We start from the raw sequence: 27,096 nt of genomic DNA on the forward strand, positions 1-27,096 counted from the left end.
GGCTATATATAACATAGCAAATTGAAAAAAAAAGTTTTTTAAAAATATTTTAACAAGATTTCTCATAAGTCAATTCGGGTTACATATCAACCCATTTTTTTATGGATTGAAATGGGTTAGGTTAAAATGGATTGAGATAATAAATAGACGGATCAATAACCAATCCAAACTTAAACGAATTGGGTTGAATTGAACGGATTGAATTGATTTTGCCACCCCTACACACACAATATTTACATCAAACTACACTAGTTTATTATGGTCAAGTCATAAGTTAAAATGAGAATGTTTATTAGCACCAACTTATATGGTACGAATTCAGATATGAAATCCTTATTTTTTTAAAAAAAAAAAATTACATGTTTTCAAACAACATAAAATATATTATAGTCACGATAATAACAATTCAAGATATTTAAAATGCATAAGAAAAAATTACTGTTAAAAGAAAAAAAATTTTGACTTTCAAAAAGCAAAAAGTGTAGCATACATTGGAACGAAAAAGTATAATTTAGGGATAAGAATATATATGTGTCATATCATTAGTCGTATTCTCCCTCGAGTCCATATTAAGTGAAGTGTTGGGTTTGGCACATATCTTAAGAAAAATATTTAAGGATATAAATTAAAGGCTTCTTTCCACTATTATCCTTTTGATTATTCTCCTAAAAAAGTGTAAAGTTATTAAGAACCCCATTAAATGAAGGGTAAATATGGAAAAAAAAATCCCAACAATTTTCTTGAACTATAACAATCACTTATTTTAAACTACAAAAAAAGTCTCAATAATTCATTTAATATGGACCAGACGGAGTATTCATTGGGTTGATGTAAACATTGAATTCGAGTAAGTTACTTGAAAAGAAAGAACGTGACATGGAAAACAGAAAATATCACTAGAGAAGTAGTTCGAATTTTTAGTTTAAGGGATTCTAAAAAAAGCAACTTACTGAATTCTTAATAAATTATCTATACATATTAAATGAATTTTTAAACATAAATGCAGAGTCTGACTGAAAGATCTTTTGGAGATTTGAGGAAGTTGACACTATTCACATCTTTTTTTTCTTCAATGTGATTTAAATTATCAAAAAAATGAAAAGGCAACGATAAGGCTATCAAAATGATCAGTCATGGATGATCATTGGTCCGATGCTACAGGCAGGCCAATTCCTCAGGGTTTGAGGGGTGGTGTGTACAAGGCCGGGTACATATTTACTGAACCAAATATCACTCAGTATCATTTGCTCATGACCATGTTTCTGCTAAAAGAAGAGTGATGAGTTCCCATAATTATTCAGATTACATCAATAAAGAATAGGCACTTTCTTCTCATTCAACTTCTGGATTCATGGTAACCTGCTCGTGTTACGGACGAAAAAATCATCTGTTTGCATTAGGTAGCATGTTCTATCACAAGAACAAAGACGCGGAAAAGAAAATCATGTGTATTACAGTAACGAGCACGAAAATGTATTAAATTGTCAAAGCCTCTCTATAACAAAGTCAATGTGTAAAATACTTGTAAAATCCAGCTTGTGTAATGGCTGGACTAGTACAAGTAGCTAAACAATCTTTGGAGTAAAAGAATTAAAATTAACAGAAAGAGGACATTCTATGAATTAATAACGCGAATAGACTTGAAGGATGGACTGCATCTCCATCCTAAGGAAAAAACATCTAAATGATTTGGGGACGACACTTCTAAAGAATGAAGTCAATTCATTCGATGCTTCATCTGAGAAGTGATCTTGTGAAATGCTCACGAGCCGTTGCCAAAGCTTGACTGATTGTCTGAAAATTGATAGAACACACCAAAATGCAGATTAATAGCTAAGAAGTTGCCAGTTCAAAATAAAGAAAACTTTGCATTGGAATTGGTTTTATCAAGAGAGATGTTTTCCCAAACAAAGAAGATACAATACTTTTTCGTTTTAATATTTCCTGAAGGTTTTGCTACGGAAAAGTTAGATAAGTCTCTGTATAAAGATTTTATAACACATACAACCTAAGTTTCGGGACTAATGGCATCGTTGATTGATTGAATGAATATAACCTAAAGAATTATCTCACTTTTCTTTATTTTTCTAGTAATTAGAGTTATGCATACAACTCATAAAATTGGCATGATTTTGGAAAGTTCTAAACTAACCCTTTTGAAAATGTTGGCCCCTAACACGTTCTATCTAAGCTCAGCGAATCAGATGTCTTGAATCATTGCCCAACCAGCAAGAAACCCTGCACCTTTCCTAAAGGGTGAATACTATATAATATGATTCAGAAAATACTAAGAACGTGTTGCTTACCTGTTCGGAAATGGGTGACCCGTCATCCATATTATGACTGGCAACTTTGCCGGCAATGACAGTACCATCTGTTTCAAGAATCATCCTGCCAATTATTCAAAAACACCAAAAAGTTCTATTATAATTCAAGTTTTGATGCATCAACAAACCATGGGACCTAATTGGCGATCAAGTCGACCTGGTTCAGCTGTAAAAGCTGTCACCACCTGTTGTGGTTGGTGGGCAGCAGCTGAAGGACAAGACGTCCAGCCAATCAGAAGGTACCAAGTTTTTCGTCCATATGCTAAATACTATCTTTGGGACATGAAACAACTTAGTTTTTCATACATCATTTTTACAAGGAAAAAGAAAAGTGGTGTGTGTGCTCAAAAGAAAGAACACATCTTCAAGGCAGCAGGGACCTGATCGAGCTACTATTGAAGAATAGTTTTAGGTTGTTGCTTTGTTGTAATGTTGAATCTAGTGTGCTAAACATTGTAAAATCAGTTCCTATCATATAAAGGAATATTGATTACTTCTCTTTGTATTGTGTCATTGTGACTTCTTTGCTAGAGTTAGCATTGAAGTAGTTAGAAAAGTCTACATTAACCTAGGGATAGTTGTGTAGTGGGCAATAGTCTTATTGCTTAGTTTCCGAGTCATTGCTAGAGCTAGCCTTGATCGAAGTATTGAAGTCTACGTCAACTAGAGTGAGTTGGGGTAGTGGGCAATCGTCATATTGCTTAGGCTCGAAGTCTTGTGATAGGATGTTGCAAGCATAGGGTGAAGAGGATTTGTATCTAGTTACATAGGTTGTAATAGATCACTTTGCTCTTGCATCTAGTGAAGATTGATTGGAAATTCTGTTGGACAGGTCGTGGTTGTTTCTCCCTTGAGTAAGGAGTTTTTCCACGTAAAACTCTTGTCTTGTTCATTACTTACATTAGTTGTCCGTTTCTTGAGCATTCTGTTAATTGACTGTGTCAAGGGACCTGGTCCCCTAACTCGTGTGGTGGACGCATATATTCTACCAAGTTCAAGGTAAAATTTCTCCCAAGCAAAGAATTTCGGGGTTAAAAGGAAGTAGCTTCATAGGATTCATAGAAAATACACTACTTTTAAAAAATCTAACACCTTGTTTGGATGGTTGTTACCCGTTGTATTGTATTGTATTGTATTGTTAGTTTAAATACAATATTTGTTTTGTTTGTTACTTAAATTCTATTGTATCGTATCGTTTAAATCCATCGTTAGGTAACGACGAAAAGACTCATTTTATGTAACGACCGATTTGGTGTGTTCGCGTCGTTACCTTAATATTTTTATCTCATTTTGTTTTTATTTATTATTTAATAATTATATTTCAATCTTTTATCCTACCTTTTCATAGTAACTCTACCCCGTACCCTACTTTTCTTGTAAGTTTTATCATTCAAATCATAAATGTGTGACATTATGTAACGACGGAAAACAATACAATCTATCCAAACACTGAATACATTAAAATACAATACAACACAATACAATACAATACGATACATTATGAAACAATACGTAACAACCATCCAAACAAAGTATAAATGTTAACTATTCATATATACAAGCTTTATCTAACAAGAGAACTGCACCTCTATCAAAAAAAATAGAGGATCATTTCCCATCAGGCAGAAAAAAATAGAGGATATTTTCTCATCAGGCAGATCATTGACGACTCGAAATTGCTTTTACTATAATTCTAACATGTACTTTTAGTTTCCCCAAAACAAAGGATATTGCAAGAACATTGTCTTCCACTGGCCTACATACATATTATGATCTGCATTGTCAACCATCATCTAGTATCCAACAGAAGACCTTCTTGGGGATCAGCATCCCAACTGAACCATAGAAGAAGGGGTGTTGAACGAGAGTATGGTAGGTAGCCTCAAAAGTTAAAAAAAAACTTCACAGAACAAATTACTACTAAAGGTAGGGAAGCATTTCCACCAAAATTCTCTAGTTACCACTATCTATTGTACTGGTTGTTTCAACTAAATCCTGGATGCAGCCCCCTATACAGCAAGACAACTTTTGAAGCAAAGACTTATTCCCAGAGGATGCAATGCATAAGCAGCACGAGATGACTAAATAATTGCTCAAGTGAATTGCTAAAGGATACCATGTAAGAGTTTCTACAGTAGGATGACTTTACTTGTGGAAAATAAAAAAATTGGAAAAATGAAACACTGTTGAAAGAAAAAAACTGTAACGTGTTGTTACTACATCATTAGAGAACCGCATAGCTTACCCTCCATCCACAATCTCATCTAGGCACAGAAGAATCAAATCCAAGTTTTCAAGAGCCTCCCTCTGTTCAACATTACTCCTGCAACAACACATAATAGGTTAGAAAGCATGTACACAACATATAAAAAGATTAAGATACATGAATAAAGATTTGGCTCATGAGTACCTGAGTAAAAGGGTAACTGCATCATAGAAGCCCTGGAGAACAGTGGCTAGAATCAGTTCATTTTCATCATCACCTCCCGTCACAAAGAAGTGAAGGTCTTGCACAAACTTATAGACAACAATGTTACTGTCAAACATTGCTATCTCAGCTGCAGATCAATTAAAAGTAAGGAAAAAAATAAAAAAAAACAGGGAATTCTACAAAAATGAGATCTGTTGTATATGGATAAATATGAAGAACAGTTCTATTTGTTATGTACAAAGTAACTTAGAACACAGCACAAAAAAAAACAGTTAACTTACAGCAATGACTTTCCAGAAGCATACAAAACAGACAGCCATAAAGATCATAGAGAAACCAAAATGGTGAGCAGTACCTTCAGTTCGAGCATTCGTCTTTTGAGTCTTGGTAAAAATAGACTTCTCAAATGCAAGTTTGGAGCTGTGTGTTGGCCAGTCATCACAGTAGTATTTAACTGCTACACGTTTTCCTTCGGAATCCAAAAGAAGTATATTCTTTACCACAGGGCACGAACCCTACACAATCATATGATGATTCTACCATGAGTAATCATCCACCCATTTTACGCACATTTTGACTTAATCAATTTACATTCTTTTTAGCACACATTTCTGGTTAAACTAAATGACAGTGATGCACTTGAGGGGTGTCAATCAACACCCCTTCATCGGAAAATTACACTTTGTAGCTAGGTAAAAGTATATTTTATGTATATACATATTACATATTGACATCCTTTGGTTTGTTAGTGAGTTTACTTCTTTATATTTTGATATTTTGACACCCCTTGGTGAAAATTCTGGTTCCGCCACTAGTGATAGCTGCAAGTTTACACAGGGTGGCTGCACCTTCTACTTTTCTACTGGAACTATATATATACAGTTGTAAAGATCCAAACTTACTCCCTCTGTTTCAATGTGCTTGTCTGATTTTGACTTAACACGGAGTTAAAAAAAAAGCAAAGAAGACCTGCGAATCTTTTGGACTTAGATTAAAGATATATTGAATGTACCAAAATGTCGATTAAAAGTTGAAACTAAAGAGTTGTCGGAAAAGAAAAGATACATTCTTTTTCCGAAACGGACTAAAAATAAAAGTAAGATAAACAAATTGAAATATATTAAGCTAAGTTCACACACGTTTTCACAAATTCATAGTGAGATCAAGTAACACAAGATTTGATCAGCCAAATTTTCATTAAATTAAAAAGATTTGATCAGCTAATTGACACGTCATGATAAATACAATAGAAAGAAGCTACACTATATAAAAAGGCAGCCGAAGCTCCCGGTATGCGCAGGATCAAGAAGGGCCCGACCTCAAGGGTCAGAAAGAAGCTACACTGAGATCTGAAATATGCAATGATTAAACAAAAAATGATGAGCTAGATCAGCTAAACTTCCCAAGATTCAATTTTTTTCCACTCTTTTTGAAAATTAATCAACCCCAAAATAGTATAATCCTAATCAATGATGCCTAAAACGACTGAAAGAATTTCAAGAATTGGGCATTGTGATCGACTAACCAATAGATATTAGATCTTGTGACCATTGAAAAAACTTCAGGGGAGATGAAACTGAAGAAAAATAAAAGCAAAAAGAGGGGAAAAGGAAGAAGACATACGCAATGGAAGGGAAACGCCATTGATGAATCACAGAAATTGTTGGTTCTTGATTTGGAAGCTAAACTGTTGGCTTGGTGAGAGCATTTTTGGTAAGGCGTAAATGGGCTATTTTTAGTTAGTCCAGTCCATTTTCATGGATCTAGTCTTAGAGCCCGTTTTGATTAATTAACCAAAAAAAAAAAAGATTACACAAATCTCATAGTGTTAAGAGCTAATTATATTCCTATTTTTTTTCAAATTATAAAAATCTCTTAAATTTAGTAAAATCCAGATAGATCCCAAAACGTCCTGTTAAGAGCTAATTGAGGTTTGTAACTGATTTCATCCATTATTTAGGTTATGTATCCAATTTCCTATATTTTTCAATAGGTGTTTTCTTCTAATTTTGAATAGTTATACTAAGTTCTTTTCTTGAAAGTTCATTGATTTAGAGTTTTGTTAAATTACTTTGAAGGCTAAAGAATCTTCAACTAAGAGGATTGTTAATAGATGTACATCATACCATCAAAAAGCTATCCAAAATAGATGTTTTTTTTATTTGGATTTCACTCAAAAACACTTTATTGCAGGATCATCTTCTGCGTTTGCTGTTGTTAGTGATCATGAAGACGATGATTCTGACATTATTATCCTTATACATAAAACAAATTCATAATTCATGTATATGATACATAGTTCATGAATTTGTAATGTATCTATTAGTATCTGAACAGATTTTACATGTATATATTATTATGTATTTGATATACACTGAACATGTATCTGATATTTAATATAATGACTATGATACATATTTCACGTATTCGATACATACTTATTGAAGTTGTTCAGATACATTTAATTTAATATCAGATACAAAAATCATGGAGCAAACCAATATCATAGTTTAGATGAATTGGATACAATGTCAACTTTGTATATGTATATTACTTTATCTTCTTTTCTTTTTTTAATAAAGTCTAATTTAAATACATTTTTTAAAAATGATGAGTAACACTAGATAATATTCAAATACATGCTAAAAAAAGTACTATGTTTTATATACATTTTAATAAAACTAGACCAGATATAATAATACTAAATGTTGATCAAATACATTAATGAAAAAATCATTATCTTTAATAAAAGATATAACTCAAAAACGGTAATTTACTAAACAAAAATGGTAAGTCGTTAAACACATAATTACCCTTTAAATTTACATTTCGATTACATTTTATTTTTTAAATACACATAATTATATATATCTGTTTTGCATGTATTCGAGGTACATGTATCTAGATATACCAGATACATGTATATGGTGAACTAAATATGTTATAACCATGCAACAAGTTCATGTCATAGTTTAGATGAATCAGAAATAATGTCAATTTTGTATATGTCTGTATCTGTAGATTAATTTATCTTTCTTCTATAAAGTCTAGTCCAAATACATCTTTTTAATGATGAGTAAACACTAAATAACATTCATATACATATATCAGTTCCAGTACATGCTAAAAAAAGTATAATACATATACATTTTTATAAAATCTAGTCCAAATACAATAATATTAAAATTTTGATCAGATATATTACCAAAAAATTTATTATCTTTCAATAGAAGATATATCTTTAAATGCTGATTTACTCAAAAATGATAAGTCGTTAGACACGTATTTTACTCCTAAAATTTAGTATTTCAGTTACATTCTATTTTTAAGTACACATAATTATATGTATCTGCTTCACATGTAATTGAAATATAAGTATTTGGATGTGTCAGATACATGTATCTGACAAACTAAATATGATACGAACTATAATTTTAAAAACGTAAGAAACAACAAATAATTATGTCCTAAACTAATGGAATTTGTGTTATTTTCTCATAATCTTTTTGTTAGAATCAGAAGTAAAATCCTAGTGAGTCGCCAAGAGATTTACCTTAACTGCAAGTGTGGTGATAAATTCTAACAAATCGCCTGTTTTTTTTAGTATTAGAGGAGGAGAAATTCTGGTGAATATATATATTTGTATAATTATTTTTTAAATGGGGATAACTTTTGGATAGAAAAATTGGGGAAGTTTTTAAAATATGCAACAATTAGAAAATATTTACAAATGACTATCTAACAATCCTGTTTGGAAGTGCATACTCTTAAAAAAATTTGTTTAGAAGTTCTTTTCTTGGAGTAGATGATACGTTCAAATTACACTCATTTAAGAATATAAGCGATTGTTATTAAATATATAAATCAATAAAATTGGTATTGAATTAATCTCCTAGAAAATACAATAATGTTTATGTTTATTCCTCAAAAAAGTATTGTTAAATTTATTTGTGAAGTTTAAAGATAAATACATTGTGTAAATATGACTCAATATATATGATAAAAGATAGACATTTGGCATATTTATGGAAAGGGACTTAGCATAAGGTTAGGCCACTAGACAATCTTCATGGTGTCCAAGGTAGTGGGGCTTTTATGTACTCATTGAGGTTGCCTATTATTATATAACAAAGGTCACTGTTACAAATGTTGAATAATTGTCACGACTTGAAATTGAGTGTGATGGCACTCGCCTAATCCATCAAAACAAGTTAGTCTAAGAGTTTGAATAATTCAAAATAAACAAAAATAAAAGCAAAAATATAAAGTCTAATATGATATAAATAAGGATAAACGGAAAAATAGATTCTAAATCACCCAAGACTTGATATCACATGTACAAGCCACTAATTTTTGAAAGAAATAAGAAAGTACAAGTCCAAATATCTTAGTCCTCAAATAAAACTAAACATAAAACAATGGGCGGCGAGAGTCTGCTGGAGAAGACAAGTTGCTACCTCTCACACATCCGAAGACTCAGTCCAGTCCACAGATATGCTGAGAGCATAAGGTACTGGGCTCAGATCCTACACAGGTGTAGAAGCATGGGTTGAGCACCAACAACACGGTACTCAGAAAAATGAAAACTAAACCCTAAGTAAAAAATGCAGAACACAGGTACTCCTGACATCCCAACCACATACCTCCACAACTACACACTTGCACTCAGGCAACCCAGTCTATACAGTGTATACAACAATTATCTTAGAAATATCAGACAGTCCACAAATATAGAGTATATAAATATATGTTCTCATCACCATAATCAACACACACAAGTAAGCTCAATCATATACAACCACAGAATGAAGTAGATGCAAATGCAATGTCAAATAATCATGATTCAAGCCTGTCTTACGATACACAACTTTGTCAACCACTCAAAACTTGCCTTGTCAGTGCTCTTTCAAAAGTCCACCAGAATCTCATCGGCCCCGATCGCACTCCCCCTCCTCATCCTGCTAATAGCACGTCTAACCTCCTCAATTCTAAAACACTTGTAGTACCCAAAGTCTCGAAGATTATGAGAGTACGCCAAATCACCCAGTACAATGTCTCTGTCTCCTTTCTCATTTAGGAGTTTGTGGAAGTAAGTTTGCCACCTTTGCTTGATAGAGGTCTCATCCACTAGCACTTCACCTTCCTTGTCCTTGATGCACTTTACTAGATCCAGGTCGCGGGTTTTTCTCTCTCTCGCTTTGGTGAGCCTATACAATCTCTTATCCCTACCTTTTTTTCGTAACTCGACATACAAGCATTCAAAAGCTGTCGTTTTAGCACTGATGACCGCCAACTTCGCTTTCTTCTTCGCCTTCTTATAGATATCTTAGGGGCTCATATACAATTTTTTAAAAAAAATTGTATTTGTATATTTCAAGGCTCATATACAAATTTGCGGGGATTCATATACAAATATCTAAAAGGTTGTATTTGTATACAAAGCGAATTTAGGAACTCGTATACAGATAGCTAAAACAAATTTGTATTTGTACATACAATCTCTTTAAAAATCCAATTTGTGCAATGCAACGAGATATACAAACGGAAAAATCGAATTTGTATAATGCAGTGAGATATACAAACGGATATTGACATAGCAAGTGAAACTATAGCTATAAAACGTAATTAGACAAATTATAGCTAAGAAATCTAATTATAGTCCAAGTTTTTGTTATTTTTGAATGTTCCTCTACAAATATTGGGATAATCTAATCCTACTTCATCAGTGCAAAACATCAGACTATGACTTTAATAACCTCATGTGGAAAGAATCCTCACCATTTTATTTTTTGAAATATTTGGTTAAACATATATCACAAATGATTCACAATCACCACCATGATGAAAAAAATGATATCCCTCTAAAAATTTTCCACGATTGATTCCTAGAATTCTTTTATCTCAAAGATAAATCTGGAAAATTCGAAATACAACATCTAAACTTTTTCAATGGGAGCCTCCTAATACTGAATTTAAAATAAATATTGACGAATCTTTCCATTACAACACGAAACATGAATATTTAGAGGGTATCAAAAATACGTTTGAAAATTGGACAGTAGACTTCTCTGCTAAAATAACTACACACTCGGGATCATTTGGTGTGGAGATAAAAATAAATAATTCCGAAATAAGAAAATAATTTAGAAATAAAATTTTAATATTTTATTTAATTATCAAGTTTAAAATAATTTATCCTACTAATTCTATCATAAATACATAATAAAATAATTAATCCTAAATTAATTAATTTTAAAATAACTTGTTTCTACGTGCAAAAATTACTGTTACTATGCAAGATTTGAGATTTGCAAAGATAAGAAGTGAAAGGAAAAGCTTTTCTTTAGGAAATCAATGCAAATAGATTTTCGCTTGTTTCAGCTTTTCACGAAGAGTGTCATAGGTTTCCTCATCTTTAGACTTTAGGTCCCCTAACTCTGCACCATTTATTTTAGGTGATCTCTATATTAAAATAAATTTTATTTTAAGAGAGTTTTATTATTTTTGTAATATTATTTTTAGTATTAACTATGATATAAAATAATAATAATTAAGTTTAAAATTTAAAAATATAATTAATAACCCATATATCCTTAATAAAAAGAATCTTAAATATTATGTCAAACTAATATGAGCTAAATAATATAAAATGGATGAAGTACTTGACAATTTTATACTAATTATTTTTATGGTATATGACTTACTATAATATATATATATATATATATATTGGACGAGAAAAAAATAGACCACCAAATAATTACTTTTAAGAATATAATAACAATAATAATAATAATATATTTAGAGTAATTCTATAAAATAGGGTTTAAGAAGGGTAAAGTATACGTATATTTAATCACTATTTTAAAAATAGAAAAATTATTTTTAATAATTTTTCAGCTTAAGAAAAAATAATTCAAACTAATATTAAAGAATGAAAAAATTACTTTAAATAATGCTAGTAGTAAAAATATAACTAACATTTACATTAATAATTAAATAAAACCACAACTTTAAAATGTGAAAGTTTTTGTTTGCACGCTACTTGATGATGTAATCGTTCTTTGCATCCTCGAATCTATAAACCTTAAGACTTAAGTCATACGAACACCTATAATAATTCATCATTTTTTCAAAAAGCAATATTAAAGGGACCCATTATAAAGTATGAATTTTTAGTCGAAATTGTCACTTTGATATTGGAGTAAAGTTTACTTTATCTTTTAAATAAACTTTGAACATCTTTAATTTTAATTTGCTGAAATAAAGTACAATTGATCTAATTAATTTAATGAATTTAATTACTAACGATGACACTAGAAAATACTATTAAAAATACGGCCAAAATCAATTAATCGAGTTCAGTTGATTATATTAATAATATTTTGCAGAGTATTTAAACGATTGAAGTTGATCAATTTTTGTGCAAAAATTGAAACCGAGTTTGTCCCATTTTATATATTATTTTTAAAAAAATTGAAATCAAATCGATCGAGTATGTTGATTTTTCAATCGATTGATCAATTTTGGACGTGTTTTTAGTGGTGGTAGTTACCGTCAGTTTTTCAGTCCATTCTATTAGTTGAACTAAACATGTTTCATTTTAGCAAATTTAAGTGACTCAAGATGTTTAGAGCTATATTTATAAGATCAAAATAGATCTAATCCAATAGATTCCTCTTTGGCTAAACATTTTATACAATAATATATTCAATATAGTTTTATAAAATGAGATTTTAAAAAGGGTAAAATATAAACAAACATTATCCTACCTCAAAGGTAGAGACACTATTTTCAATAGTCTCTTGAAAAATAATTCAAAATAGTTTAAGAAAAGAAGTAGCTGTAACGATCTGTTCCTGTCATTATGGATAGGCCAATGTGGAAGAAAATTAGGCCAGAAAGATTTTGAGTAGTGACTTGAAAATTTTGAGTTTAGGCCAGACTTGGACAAAATCTGAGTCAGGTGAGATTTAGGGTAATCCGGTAATGGGTGAGAGATGGAATTCTGAGTTTAATCTTTTGAGTTGATAGCTAAGAAGATACGGAGCTTGTACGGCTTTACGGAATCGAATGGAGTAGAACTCTCATAATTGTATTGAATTTAGAACGCTATGGGTTGAGGGTGTGTTACAAAATGGGAGCTCGGGACTTAAATAACAATGTTCTATCTCCGTGCATCTCGCCAGAGCGAGGTTATTCTCACCACGACGGGTCCGCTGTGGTGGGATGGGGTCCGCTGTGGCAGGCTAGCCTAGATAAAAATGGAGAAAAACTCCAAAAACATTATTTTTCTGCAAAAACTCGTTCTTAAGAGCTAAGGAGCGACCTAGGGCATTTTTCCATCATTTTTCCACGAATTCACCTGGCAAAGATAAGTTAATTACTCCCCTAATCTGTTTTTCGATCCTTAGAACTAAGAATCATGTTTAATTATCATTTGGGGGGAGGGGGGTTGGCCTGAAATTAATGGTGGAAAAAATTCTAGTTGGGCATTAGGATCATAAGTTTGGCCAAGGGTTGGTATTTTGCTATAATCCGGATAAATTAAGCCATTTTATTGATTCTTTGCGTATTTATAATTGTTTTTAGACCAAGAACAAGCCGAAATGCTTCAGAAAGGGAAAGCTCCAGATGTTTAGATTTTCAAGGCTTGTTTTCGAAGCATATGATGGTTTGTCTTCCAGTTTATATCATATATGCCTGTTAACTGTTTCATTGTATGAATGTATGTGTGTGAATAGGGAAAGATGAAATAAATCAAATGAAATGACTGTTTAGGATCAATTGCATGCAATGAACCTGCTACTTGATGGTTTTAACTGTGTAAAACTATTCATTGTGATTGTAATTGTGTTTTGTTTGACTGGATCGGGTGTCACGTTTCGACATATATTTGATTGGGTGTCATATTCCGATAAAATATTGGACAGAGTGTCATGTCCCGACTTGCTAATAGGTGGAGTTTGAATTCCATGAGAGGACCATTCTTTGACTGTTGCATTGAAATTGAGATTGTTGACCTGTGTATATGTATATGTACTGTTATGAGATGACAAGTGGTAAAGTATTCTATATATGTGTGCTTACTGTGTAGTGGTTACCTATTATATATCTCATTTACTGGAATACACTGTTGTTTTGCGTACTGATACTGCACTTGCTTATCCTTTATTGAGTACATGGCACCTTCAATCGGTTGCTGAGAGACCTCAAATAGGAGATCGTTGATCTTTAGAGTTCAAGGGTGAGTCAATTCTTTCAGGCTTCCATGAATTCTTTTCAACCTTGGTCCCTCCTTTTCCGGACTTAGACTTTTTAGATATTATTTTTTATTTATTTTCGGGGTTGCATCCCCTTTTCTTTAAACTTGTTGTTTAGTAAGAGTTTTGGTACAATAACTTTCAGGTTCTAGGGGTATTTTTTGCATATTTTAGTTTCAGTGTTTGAGTTTATGGGAACTCAACACTTTTTATTTGTTTAATCTGTTTCTACATCTTAAATTGCCTATCTTTTATTATTGCTGCTTAGTCTGGATTGTACTAGTGGTTCTCCCACCGAAGGGTTAGAGTGGATGCCAATCACGGTGTGTCAGGATCGTGATAGTAACAAAAGTGAACACACAACAAAACAAGAAATTGTAATAATCAAAGTACAGAAGATAACATATACTCCCTTTGTCGCATTTGATGTGATACTTTTCCTTTATAGTTCTTTCCAAAAAAGAATGTCATATTATTATTATAATAATTAAAAATAATTTAATTTTAAAATCCTTCTTTTATTTTTAAGTCTGTATGAAAAGACACCTGATAATTGAACATTGTGTAATTATTAGGGTATTAATTACTAGTCTAGTAATTCCGATGACCTATTTGTTTGCCATATTGTAATTATAGTATAATTACAAGTATACTTTTTGGTTGCACAAGTGCAATCATAAGGTTATGCTAAATTTTAAAAATAAAATTTAACTATCCAAAATTAAAAATTGATATTAGACAAATAAGAGTCTTTATAAATGATATTATAATTAAATATTTAAGATATATTATATTTTAAAAATATATTAATTAATAAACATATGTTCTTAACTAATATTATAAAAAATAATTAGTTTATATTTTTTGAATTAGTATATTATAATTAAATTAATCATAAAAACTAAAAGTAAAAGATTTCTATGAACATCATGAAATGCATGCATTATCATAAAATTATTAAAATATCTGACAAAAAGATAATCTATCAACTCTAACTAAAAAATAAATGATTTGCAATGTGAAATATCAAGTCAATACTACTAAAGCAAATGACACTGAAAATATAACATAAGGTCTAAATTCAAAACAAAAAAATTAACATAATACTTTATGTCAAATTTAAACATAATGTACATAAATATGATTTTTAAAAAAATATATAAGTGTTTAACCTTATTCAAAAATGAATTCTACTCTAATGAAATTAGAATAGGAAGTAAAGGTTGATAATGATAATGAAATGAAAAAAAATAATATTTTTAGACAATATTAGAATAATAATATATTTTTTATTTTTAAAATAATAAAATTAAAAAATAAATAAAAACAAATAAATAAAAATAGAAATAAAAGGAAGAAATTTAAAAGTAACCAACTTATAATTACATCGTGTAAGTAACATCAATTCACAGCCCCCTCCCCCGAGAATTGGGGAGTGTAATGTTAGCTGCTGCCAATTACATTCAATTATCTGCTGATCAAATAATTACATGGTCAACAAACATGGTAGACATTGCAATCACACCAAATGATACCAAATTCAATTCTAGAGTGACTTTCAAACAGACCCTTAATGAAATGACATACACTCACACAAATATTTAAAGATTGTCGTAAACAACAAATTTTATTTTTTTTTAAAAATACAATGCTAAAATACAGAGCAAACAACAAATTCCATTAATTTAGGAGCAAATTACTTTTCTTCACTTGAATTTTCAATATATACATGTATTTGGTGTGTTCAGATATATATGGTCAAATTTAGGTATAATTTTTTCTACATACACGGCATCCAACTAGATTTACATGTATCTGACGCTCTCACTTGCCTCTCTTCCTTTGTATCTGTATTTCAGAATGTATATATGTGTATAGTATAATTCACATGTATCTAGGATACATAGACTCTCTCGATCGCCTCGCTCCTATCTCGTTCGCTTCTCTTCATATGAATCTGTATTTCAGAGTGTATCTAGTGGCAAAAATACATGTATCTAGGTGTATCTGACTTGAAATTATTAATTAGCTAGATCATATATAATTTTTCAAATTATATAAAAATTAATAAATATAGTAAAAATATTTAATTAATTAGATAAGTTTTTTATTACATAAAATAAATGGGAGTAATAACAAAATAGTAAGTAGAAAAAAATTGTATTGGCATTTGACAGATAGCATAACCTCCCATGTAAAAGATTAGTAATCCTTTATCCAATTTAGTCGTCTTAACGATGATATTGAGTCCAAAAATACCACATAGATGCAGAGACAGCGAGCATATGTAATATTTACACGCGTAATAAAAAGAAATGCAAGTTCCGAAAACGCAGCAGTGAATTCCATGTCCATATGAAAGCAGAAGAGGAATGAACATGTTGTGTGTGTGTTTTAAGCTCTGCACTCCATAAAAACAGAGAAAAAGAAATAAAAAGAGCTTCAGGGGATCTCCTAAAATACTGGCATTGCTTTGGACTTTGGGACAGAGAGAGAGAAACAAGACTCTTTCCCTTCTCCCCCATTTGTCCTTTTCTCTCTCTCTTTTTCTTTCTTTCTCTCTCTTCCTCTCTGCATCATTCTGATCTCAAGAAAAGCTCCTGCATTCTTCTCCCTATTTCCAGGGTCTTACATATTTCTTTCACCCTTACCTTTTCAGGTACCCCTTTTGTTCCTACCTTTTCTTGAAATGGGTTTTCATGGAAATGGATACATATTGAGGAAATGCCTTTATGCCCCCCTGTTTCTTGAAATGGGTTTTCGTGGAAAAGAATAGTTATTGAGGAAACAGGTTCTAAATACCTTTGTACCTTGTTTCTTGTTTTTTCAAGAAAATATGCTGCCCCTTCTTTTTTTTTTAGCCTTCAAAGTTTGCCTGTTGTAATTTGGATAAATGTATTTTCTTTAATGAAGGATTATGTATTTGGTTTTCTGGTTCTTATGTCCAAAAATGCTGGCAAAATAGCTGTAGCTTTAGCTGAAATCTTTTCTTTATTCCCCTTAAAGAAAGTTTAATCTGCAGTAAAAATTAAATCTTTATGGAATTTATTGCTCAATATGCTCATGCAGACTCAAATCTTGATGTTACTAATTAGATGAGCTGTGGTTAATTTCTATCACCCTTTTACAGGCATGACCTAATTCCTCAGGGTATCCCAAATTCAAATAAAAAACAGGATGGTTGCATGAGGAAGGCCTAATTTACTACTCTCTCTGGGTATATCCCAATTCAATAGCTGATTTTTATTTTTATTTTTATATTTTTTTTGTTTTTGGAAAGTTTTATCATGTGGTGATGCAACTGATTAAGGCTTTGCTTGAGAGGGAAAACAAGAATGGCGCGAGGCAGGATAAGAGCAAAGATCAGAAGGAGCAGTTTGCATACATTTGCTTGTTATCGGTCGCGTGCCACAGAAGATGGCAACCCTCATCAATTAGGCCCTGGATTCTCAAGAGAAGTATATTGCAATGAGCCTTATCTCCATGGGAAGAAACCTCTTAAGTATTGCACTAATTACATAACCACCACAAAGTATAACATCATAACATTTCTACCAAAGGCGTTATTCGAGCAGTTCAGGCGTGTTGCTAACTTGTATTTTCTCTTGGCTGCAATTGTATCAGCCACAACAAACCTTTCACCATTCTCAGCTTTTAGTATGGTAGCTCCTTTGGTCTTTGTCGTTGGGTTGAGTATGGCGAAGGAGGCGCTAGAAGACTCGCGGAGGTTTGTACAAGATATGAAGGTTAATCATAGGAAAGTTCGTGTCCATAAGGAAGATGGTGTGTTTAGTCCTAAGTCATGGATGGCGATTCAGGTCGGAGATATAGTGAAAGTGGAGAAGGATCAGTTTTTCCCGGCTGATTTACTTCTTTTATCGTCTAGTTATGAAGATGGGATCTGTTATGTCGAAACTATGAACTTGGATGGAGAGACAAACTTGAAAGTGAAACGAGCATTGGAGGTTACTCTACCTTTAGAGGATGATGAGGCTTTCAAGCATTTCAATGCAACCATAAAATGTGAGGATCCTAATCCTAGCCTTTACACTTTCGTGGGCAATCTTGAATATGATCGTCAGGTTTATCCTCTCGATCCTAGTCAGATTCTCCTCAGGGATTCAAAGCTTAGGAATACAGCTTATGTCTATGGAGTTGCTGTATTTACCGGGCATGATAGCAAAGTTATGCAGAATTCGACAAATTCTCCTTCTAAAAGGAGTAGGATTGAACTACAGATGGACAGGATTATCTACCTACTTTTTGTCGTCCTTCTAGCGATCTCATTTGCCAGTTCAATTGGCTTTGCCATAGATGCAAAATACCAATTGCCAAACTGGTGGTATTTGCAACCTATGAACAAAGTGAATAATGTGGTTGATCCAAAGAAGCCTGAGGTGTCAGGTATTTTGCATCTGGTCACCGCACTTATATTATACGGGTATCTAATTCCTATATCCCTCTATGTCTCCATTGAAGTTGTGAAGGTCCTACAGGCATTGTTCATAAACCAGGATATTAGTATGTACGATGATGAGTCTGGAACTCCTGCTCAAGCACGAACGTCAAACTTAAATGAGGAGTTGGGGCAGATCGATACCATCCTGTCAGACAAAACTGGTACTTTGACATGCAACCAAATGGATTTCTTAAAATGCTCAATTGCTGGTACTGCATATGGAATGCGTGCCAGTGATGTAGAACTTGCAGCTGCAAAGCAGATGGCTCAGGACATTGGTGGGCAATATATTGGATCGCCAAGACCTGAAAATGAGAATGATTTTGGTGAATCAGAAATCGAAGTAGAGTCTGTCATCACTTCTAAAGATGATTTTAGACCTGCAATTAAGGGTTTCAGCTTTGAGGATGACCGCCTTACGAATGGACATTGGATGAAAGAGCCAAATGTAGATGTCATCTTGTTATTTTTTAGGATACTTTCAGTTTGTCATTCTGCTATTCCCGAGCTAAACGAGGAGACTGGAAACTTTAACTATGAAGCAGAGTCACCAGATGAAGCAGCATTTCTTGTTGCGGCAAGGGAATTTGGCTTTGAGTTTTGTAAAAGAACTCAATCAAGCATTTTTGTACGGGAGAGGTATCCTTCTTTTCAAGAGCCAATTGAACGGTGAGAGAGTCTAAAATACTCATGACTCGCTGTCAACAATTGAATACCGCTTGTAGTATGGCACTGTTTTCTAACTTTACGTCTTGTTACTGTTAATTTAGGGAATTCAAAGTTCTCAATCTATTGGAGTTCACCAGCAAGCGGAAGAGAATGTCTGTTATAGTCCGGGATGAGAGTGGCCAGATTCTTCTCTTGTGTAAAGGAGCAGACAGGTTTTTCCTTCTATGTCCTTTTTGTTACTATGAACTATGCATCTGCTCCTTCATCCCTTAAAGTAGGTGCCCTAATTTTCGAATTGTTTGTCTGTTTTTTGTCTTGACACGGAATTTACAAAAGTAAATCAGACTTTTGAATCTTGTGGTGTTAAACTAAAGACATGTAGAATGTACGACAATGTCCTTTAATCTTGTAGTCTTAAATATGTCACGTGGAAAGTTGAAATTAAAGAGTTGCCCAAAAAGGAAAGATGCATTCTTTTTGACACGGACTAAAATGGAAATTAAGACAAACAAAATGAAACGGAGGGAGTATAAGTGATGCAAATTTCTCTCCTTGGCTATTTCTTAAGGCTTACACAAATGGTCTATGGCATATTTTTAATATATAATTTCAAACTTTTTTTGGATTATGCAGCATCATCTATGATAGATTATCAAAGAATGGAAGGAAGTTTGAGGAAGCTATGACAAAACATTTAAATGATTATGGGGAAGCTGGATTACGTACACTTGTGCTTGCCTACAAAAAGCTCGATGAGGCAGAGTATTCAGCCTGGAATGAAGAGTTTTCTAAAGCAAAATCTACCATTGGTGGTGATAGAGATGCCATGCTTGAAAAGGTATCTGATGCGATGGAACGGGACTTGATCCTTGTTGGTGCAACTGCTGTGGAGGATAAACTACAGAAGGGAGTATGTAACTTATGCTGTTACAAAATTCAACATATAATTTCTTGCACATAATGGCTGTTTCCGACTAATCTAGTCTTTTTCCTTTGATTAGGTTCCTCAGTGCATAGATAAACTGGCACAAGCTGGTCTCAAAATCTGGGTACTGACAGGTGATAAGATGGAAACAGCCATCAACATTGGGTCTGTCTCCTAAAAAGAGAAATGCCTTCCACCATTCATGCTTATTTAGTCATTGGTTTTTAACTGCTAAAGTATAATTCCTGTTTCCTTGCAGCTACGCCTGTAGTTTGCTTCGACAAGGAATGAAACAGATATGCATAACGACAATGAATGCAGACTCAGTGGCTCAAGATTCTAAACAGGTAGGCAATTCTAAAACAAGCATACTAATATATTCCCTAGAAATTTATTGTAGTTGATGGAGTCTCCATTGCTTTTTTTTTACTGGCTAGGCTATGAAGGAGAACATTTTGAAGCAAATCATGAATGCTTCTCAAATGATCAAACATGAAAAGGATCCTCATGCTGCATTTGCCTTAATTATTGATGGGAAAACTCTAGCTTATGCGTTGGAGAATGATATGAAGCATCACTTTTTGAGTTTAGCGGTTAATTGTGCTTCTGTCATCTGCTGTCGTGTATCTCCTAAGCAGAAGGCCTTGGTAAGATAATCCGGATTGGCTTTTGCTGTTCTTCTCCAATTATTCAGCCATGAAATCAGTCATAATAACATTTATTTGCAATCTGTTTGGATTAGGTTACTAGGTTAGTAAAAGAGGGAACCGGAAAGATCACCTTAGGAATTGGTGATGGTGCAAATGATGTTGGGATGATTCAAGAAGCGGACATCGGAGTTGGTATCAGTGGTGCAGAAGGAATGCAGGTTGGTGGTGTATCTAGGTGGCATTTGGGCCTTAATAATCTAAATAGAATGACAGAAGTAAAAATTACATTTGTATATATATATGTATGATACATATCATGTAACATCAGCTTTGATTATCTAGGAAATAAAGCACGCTAAATTCCTGCTTGGCAAACATCTCTTGTTCCAGTTCCTCTTTGATACTGTAATTGGACTTTATATAATAGTCAGCTTCTTGCAGGCTGTGATGGCGAGTGACTTTTCTATTGCTCAGTTCCGGTACCTGGAGAGACTTCTTGTTGTACATGGTCATTGGTGCTACAAACGAATAGCTCAGATGGTAATGATCGTACAGCCGTTTCATTTTATAGATAGATGATGAAATATATGTGGCTGGTAACATCAAATGTCCTAAAGCAGATTCAAGTGTAATTATCTTTGAGATTCTAGCTGGATTCTGCTCGTATGTTTTTCTGACTTGCACCGCAATCTTGTGCATTCAGATATGCTATTTCTTCTACAAAAACATCTGTTTTGGCCTCACACTCTTTTACTTTGAGGCTTTTGCTGGCTTTTCGGGGCAGTCTGTCTATGATGATTCATATATGATGCTGTTCAACGTCATTCTTACATCATTGCCTGTAATTGCACTTGGAGTATTCGAGCAGGATGTGCCTTCTGATGTTTGTCTAAAGGTGAATATCTTCTTCTCTTAGTTTCTACAAAATTGACTTTACACAAACATCCCCCATCCTCGTTTTTCCAAAAAGAATTACGTACTAAAGGTGTCATGGCTGCTAAATTGTTCTGCAGTTTCCAGCTCTGTACCAACAAGGTCCCAAAAACTTGTTCTTTGACTGGTATAGAATACTCGGTTGGCTTGGCAATGGTATCTACACGTCTCTCATCGTTTTCTTCCTCAACATTATCATCTTTTACGATCAAGCCTTCCGTTCTGAAGGCCAGACTGCTGACTTGACTGCTCTGGGTACTACAATGTTTACATGTGTCATATGGGCTGTCAACTGCCAGATTGCACTTACGATGAGTCATTTCACATGGATACAACATATTCTTATTTGGGGTAGCATTGTTACTTGGTACGTAGTTCTCTTGATTTACGGAAGGATAGCACCAATCTATTCTAAGTACGCATTCAATATACTGGAGGAAGCTCTAGCTCCTGCTCCAATCTACTGGTGCACCACTCTTTTAGTAACTTTGATGTGCACTCTGCCATACTTAGCTCACATTGCATTTCAAAGATCGTTTAGTCCGTTGGATCATCACATCATTCAAGAAATCAAATATTATAGGAAAGATGTTGAAGATCGTCATATGTGGAAGAGAGAAGGATCTAAAGCAAGGCAGAAGACGAAGATTGGGTTCACAGCCAGAGTAGACGCGAAAATTCGACAATTGAAAGGGAGACTGCAGAAAAAGAAAGTATAACTTGTGCAAAGGTTGATTTTCTTTTTTACTAACTTTTTTTTCCCCCTTTCAATACTTAACAGAAATTAGGGGGTTAGGACACTTTAAACACTTTTTCTTCTTTAACTCATTTGTAAATTCTTTTTTGTCCCAGTATATAGTGAGCAATCAAATGAGGTCAATTCATTGGTTCCCTAGTACTGTGGCATGATGTTGTATTGTACAATATTTACTAAATAGTTAGGGAAGAAAACTAATACATATAATTAAATCTCTTGTGAGTTTGCTTTCTACCTGCATGTGTAGGCTTAACTTGATCTGTCAAGTCACGTTACTTGTGAAAACAAAACTTATTTTTCTTGTCACGTCATTTGAATGCATGCAAGTCAAAGAATGGAATTAGCTTTACTAACTGATATACAAATCAAATACAAAATTCAGAAAAGAAATACAGCTAACAAGCAATTCTATATGAATCATTTCCTTATATACAGTAAGCCGTTGAGACGTACACTTTATATGCAATTTAAATTATTAAACTATCAAAATCATAATACAATTTAAATTCAGGTACTCTTTCATGGAGACAATTTTTTTTTTTAACTTTCATAAATTGAGAATCATTCCTTTCTACAACAATACAATGATGGAAAACCTCAAACAAAATAGAGATTATTCTTCCAATAGTTTTTTTAAAAAAATCATTTTATATCCGTCATATGTAGTTCAAATATATTATGAGTTTTTTTTAAAAATAATTTCTCGTTGTTATTGTTGTTTAGAATATTTTTATTAGCTTCTACGTGATGTCCTGTTGTTTCCATCCAACAACATGCACACTCATAATTTAAGTTAAATCGTATTCTAAGGATACATATAGAACTTGACTTACTGGATGACGCAATTCACATGAACATCGTTATGCTTTTTTTGGGGATTCAAAAAAAGAGATGAACAAGAGTGTATGAAAAAAAAGGAAAAAGTGAACAAGAGACCATTGTGTAGCTCTAACCAAATGCATTTTATATTATTAATTTAATGCCCAATCTTCAGAGATAGGTTATGCAGAGATAGGTTTCTCTTCTCATCTATGGTATGTTTCTCTCCATCACACTATTGTTTCACTCCATCACACTAACCTCCTTTAATTTTACAATATGACAAATCTGCCCTTTTATAATGTTAAATTCTTTCAATTGTATATTTCTATCCCAATTCCTTCAAAACCTATTTTCTATAGAAGCACCGATCAAACTTCATGATCTAAGAGTGCACATATGAGAAACAATAGATTGATAATACAAGGCATGTTGAATTATCAACCCCAGAGCTGGAGGGCGCGGCAGACTATTTGGAACGCCACCCTCAAATAAATACTGCCGTGCGTAATTCAAATTTAGTCAGAGCTGCAGATATCGAATTCTGAACACTGAGTGAAAAATAAAAAATAAATAAATTAACAACCCTACAACTGAAAATGTAAGAGTTCATGTAAAACCGGACTTTACTATTGCGGCAAGGATGAATAAACTTGAAAGAGGCTTTATTAATAGACAATTTGATAGAAATAATTAATTGAAAAAGGCTTTTTTAATAGAAATCTAAACTGAAAAATTTAATGTTGCAAAAGGGCAGATTTGTCAAATTGTATTTTATTTACATTAATAAAAATTGGGTAAAAAGAATTGTTACAATAATATCAAAATAAAAGAGGTAAACATAATCTATTAAACCACGAGAAAAATCAATGTGATAAAAAAAAAACGTGAGGAGAGATCTCTAAAATTATTCCTAAAGAATCGTTGGTTTAAGAATGATATTAACAAATTTCATTTCTTTCCTTGTTAGTAAGTGTGTTTTGAGGTCGGAAGTTTCTAATGAGAGTACACTTGAATTTTGTTTTCAATTATGTGTATATGAATGTAAGTATGCGTATAAAAATAATAGTTGATAAATATATATTAATAATAATATGCATATTTTATACATAATTAGTGTGTATCTTGTTGTATTTTAGCTAGCCCCCCACCCCTTCCTCCATCTAGTGGCGGAGGCAGAAATTCTATCATGGGGGTTCAAGAAAAATTAAGCACGTCAATAATATCCATAAATAAACGGATCGGGTTATATATGAATGAATTGGATAAAAAAAATGAATTGGATAAAAAAATATTTGGTTCAAACAATTTCTTACAATTACAACTTCTCTAAAGAAACAAATTTAGAGCACATATTTATAACATGATAATAAAGAGATAGAGGTCTTTCTACAAGTTCTTCAGTTTCTTTTGAATTCTCTTCAGCTACTGAAAGTGAAAATGGAGAGCAAGCATGGACTTTTACATTAAAAAGACTTAAAATAAAGGGAAAATTACATGAGATGACAAACATTTACTAGTTTATTAGTTCATATGGGTATAGTTTTATTTTATTATCATTCGTGGGTATATTTTGCTGAGATTTGCTATAACTTATTTGTATATTTCGCTATATAATTTGTGTACAAAGTTTGTAAAATTCATCATACAATTCACAATATTTTTATATTTCGGTATACAAATAATTCGTGGTATAGAGTTTGTATAATTCGCTATACAATTTGCAGTTTTTGTATAGCGTTTGTATATTTTGCTATACAATTCGTGTTCAACGTTTGTATAATTTTCTATACAATTTATAGTATTTGTATATTTTGGTATATAAATAATTTGTGGGCATAGCGTTTGTATAATTCGTTATACAATTCACAGTTTTTGTATAGCGTTTGTATAGTTCGCTATACAATTTGCAGTGTTTGTATATTTTGATATACAGTTCGTAAACAACGTTTGTATAATGACAAACACAATTTTGCCATTATAAGTAATTAGAAAAACTATATCCATGTGGAGTTATTATGCTTAAAATGTTTGCTATATATGAAATTTCCCCTAAAATAAACACCAACTCAAAGTAAAAACACTCTTCCTGCACAAAACATAATAGACATAAAATGGCTTTAAAATAATACAAAACACCCTAAACAATAGAAAATATCATATGCTGATATGTATTACAAAACATGGTGATAATTACACCACCTTGAAGGGGGATTAAGAAACAAAACAGGCGAAAAAGCATATCAAAACATAGTTTTACAATTGAAATTGAACTACATACATTATTACAATTGTATTTTATGAGATTTCATATTTTGAAATGTCTTAATAATAACATCATTAGAAATACTATCAAATACATCTTTTTCTAAATAAGATGTCACGCCCCGAGAGGGTACCCTAGGCGTGACCGGCACTCAAAAACCATCTCTGGCCTCCGAGAGAATCACTTGATCTCATCACTCATTCATTCATCAGCGGAAGACTTAAGTGAAAATAAGAATACTTATGTGGGCTCGCTATCATCAACATCAAATGAAAGAAATAATCCTTAGAAGAAGTAGTTTCAAAGGAGAACTACTCCAATTACATCATCAAACTCTGTCTATGAAGCCTCTAATACTATCAGACGGTGCCAATGACATGTCCATGGCTACCTCAAAAGAAATATAATACTTAACAATAATAAAAGGATAAAGAGTTCCTCCGAATACAAGAATGACTCACCAAATAGCTGGAAAGTAATGATCTTCAACGATGCGCCTATTGAGGATCTCTAACACCCGTATCTGCATCATAAAATGATGCAAGTCGAATGACGTCAGTACATGGAATGTACGAGTATGTAAAACGGCAGGAAAGTAAGGACAGATATCAAGAAATTCCTCTCAGGAAGACTCGGCTCAGAACTCAACAGCATCTCAACATCTCAACATAATAATAATAATAAGCAATGCTTACTCAGTTGGGAGTTTCTCTAACCGACAATCATCACTTATGAGCTAGTGATGATATAACGAAGTGATGTCATTGCCACATCCATCCAATACCTTGCTAGGGTAAAGGATATCACCATCTTGGATTCAATCATCAAAGTCGTCTTTTTGGGACTTAAGAGGCATAGCCTCCATCCTATGCTGACTACGTAGTTCTGGGGTTTGATTCAATTAAACTCTTACCCAACTTGATGCTCAATACTACTCCCAAAATCCGTGCTCATATTAAACTAATCGTCTAGTCTTATTGGACTTTTATTTAAAACATCAAAACTCATCTCATTACCTCTTCATCAATCATTACACTTTAAAACATCATTTACATCTCATCAAAACATCATTTAATCCAAAGAATCAAATTCATTTAAACTCAATTATTTTACTCTTTCAAAACTCAATAAAATACATATATAGGATTAATTCAAATTACTCTTTTTGTCAATGAATATTAACAACCAAAATTTTTATTCAAAACACGCGTAAAAATATTAATGAACATCAAATCAATTAGGGTTCATGGAAAAGTATCCACGAATAATAATTCTAATAATATGAGAGATAAAAAAAATAATAATCTCAATGCATAAATATATCTAACACAATAGAAGAAGAATTAACTCATTTAGAATTAAAGAATTAGGGTAAAACTCAACTATAACTCAATTACGATGAATTTAATTATTGGGCGCATGGACGAACTCAATCCAATGCTATGAATAACCTTACATACCTAGAATTCGAATCTTTACTCCGAATTGAAGAACTCAATGACCACTCTTGAACCCCTAGTCTTTTCGCCCCGCCGGAGCATTTTGTGTACTACCCGAAGTATAAGAATCACCGAAATAGTATTTCTACACTACTAAA

General features: G+C 32.6%; 2 protein-coding genes across 5 annotated transcripts; one reads left to right on the plus strand and one right to left on the minus strand.

The window, feature by feature from the left end:
• Nucleotides 1-1,432: 1,432 nt before the first annotated feature.
• LOC129901615 (coatomer subunit zeta-1-like) lies at nucleotides 1,433-6,497 on the minus strand. The gene is made up of 6 exons (XM_055976893.1): nucleotides 6,382-6,497; nucleotides 5,114-5,273; nucleotides 4,738-4,885; nucleotides 4,573-4,650; nucleotides 2,307-2,391; nucleotides 1,433-1,794 (listed from the first exon to the last, which is right to left on the minus strand). Exons 1-6 carry the CDS (start codon nucleotides 6,400-6,402, stop codon nucleotides 1,735-1,737), a joined length of 552 nt encoding a protein of 183 aa, XP_055832868.1. The 5' UTR covers nucleotides 6,403-6,497; the 3' UTR covers nucleotides 1,433-1,734.
• A 9,724-nt stretch (nucleotides 6,498-16,221) lies between these two features.
• Nucleotides 16,222-22,636, plus strand: LOC129901701 (probable phospholipid-transporting ATPase 4). Of its 4 annotated transcripts, none has more exons than XM_055977033.1 (12): nucleotides 16,222-16,812; nucleotides 17,152-17,238; nucleotides 17,332-19,149; nucleotides 19,251-19,361; nucleotides 19,783-20,059; nucleotides 20,151-20,239; nucleotides 20,334-20,421; nucleotides 20,512-20,721; nucleotides 20,817-20,942; nucleotides 21,166-21,264; nucleotides 21,428-21,619; nucleotides 21,738-22,636. In XM_055977033.1, exons 3-12 carry the CDS (start codon nucleotides 17,357-17,359, stop codon nucleotides 22,374-22,376), a joined length of 3,624 nt encoding a protein of 1,207 aa, XP_055833008.1. In that variant the 5' UTR covers nucleotides 16,222-16,812; nucleotides 17,152-17,238; nucleotides 17,332-17,356; the 3' UTR covers nucleotides 22,377-22,636. The 4 variants fall into 4 exon arrangements, with proteins under 4 accessions (XP_055833008.1, XP_055832959.1, XP_055833017.1 ...); XM_055976984.1 differs by having other exon boundaries at nucleotides 16,222-16,680; XM_055977042.1 differs by having other exon boundaries at nucleotides 16,222-16,680; nucleotides 17,356-19,149.
• The last annotated feature ends 4,460 nt before the right edge of the window (nucleotides 22,637-27,096 follow it).

This window comes from Solanum dulcamara, chromosome 1 (genome assembly GCF_947179165.1).
Source record: "Solanum dulcamara chromosome 1, daSolDulc1.2, whole genome shotgun sequence".
NCBI classification, from domain to species: domain Eukaryota; kingdom Viridiplantae; phylum Streptophyta; class Magnoliopsida; order Solanales; family Solanaceae; genus Solanum; species Solanum dulcamara.

Bases quoted from the DNA above. Each gene is read 5' to 3' on its own strand.
- LOC129901701 (XM_055977033.1), top strand. From the start codon at position 17,357: ATGGCGCGAGGCAGGATAAGAGCAAAGATCAGAAGGAGCAGTTTGCAT. The intron at 20,422-20,511 runs GTAGGCAATTCT...TTTACTGGCTAG, and splicing joins TGGCTCAAGATTCTAAACAG to GCTATGAAGGAGAACATTTT. The intron at 21,265-21,427 runs GTAATGATCGTA...TTGTGCATTCAG, and splicing joins ACAAACGAATAGCTCAGATG to ATATGCTATTTCTTCTACAA.
- LOC129901615 (XM_055976893.1), bottom strand. From the start codon at position 6,402: ATGGCGTTTCCCTTCCATTGC. The intron at 4,886-5,113 runs GTACTGCTCACC...ATTGATCTGCAG, and splicing joins GACGAATGCTCGAACTGAAG to CTGAGATAGCAATGTTTGAC. The intron at 1,795-2,306 runs GTAAGCAACACG...ATCAATTTTCAG, and splicing joins GGTCACCCATTTCCGAACAG to ACAATCAGTCAAGCTTTGGC.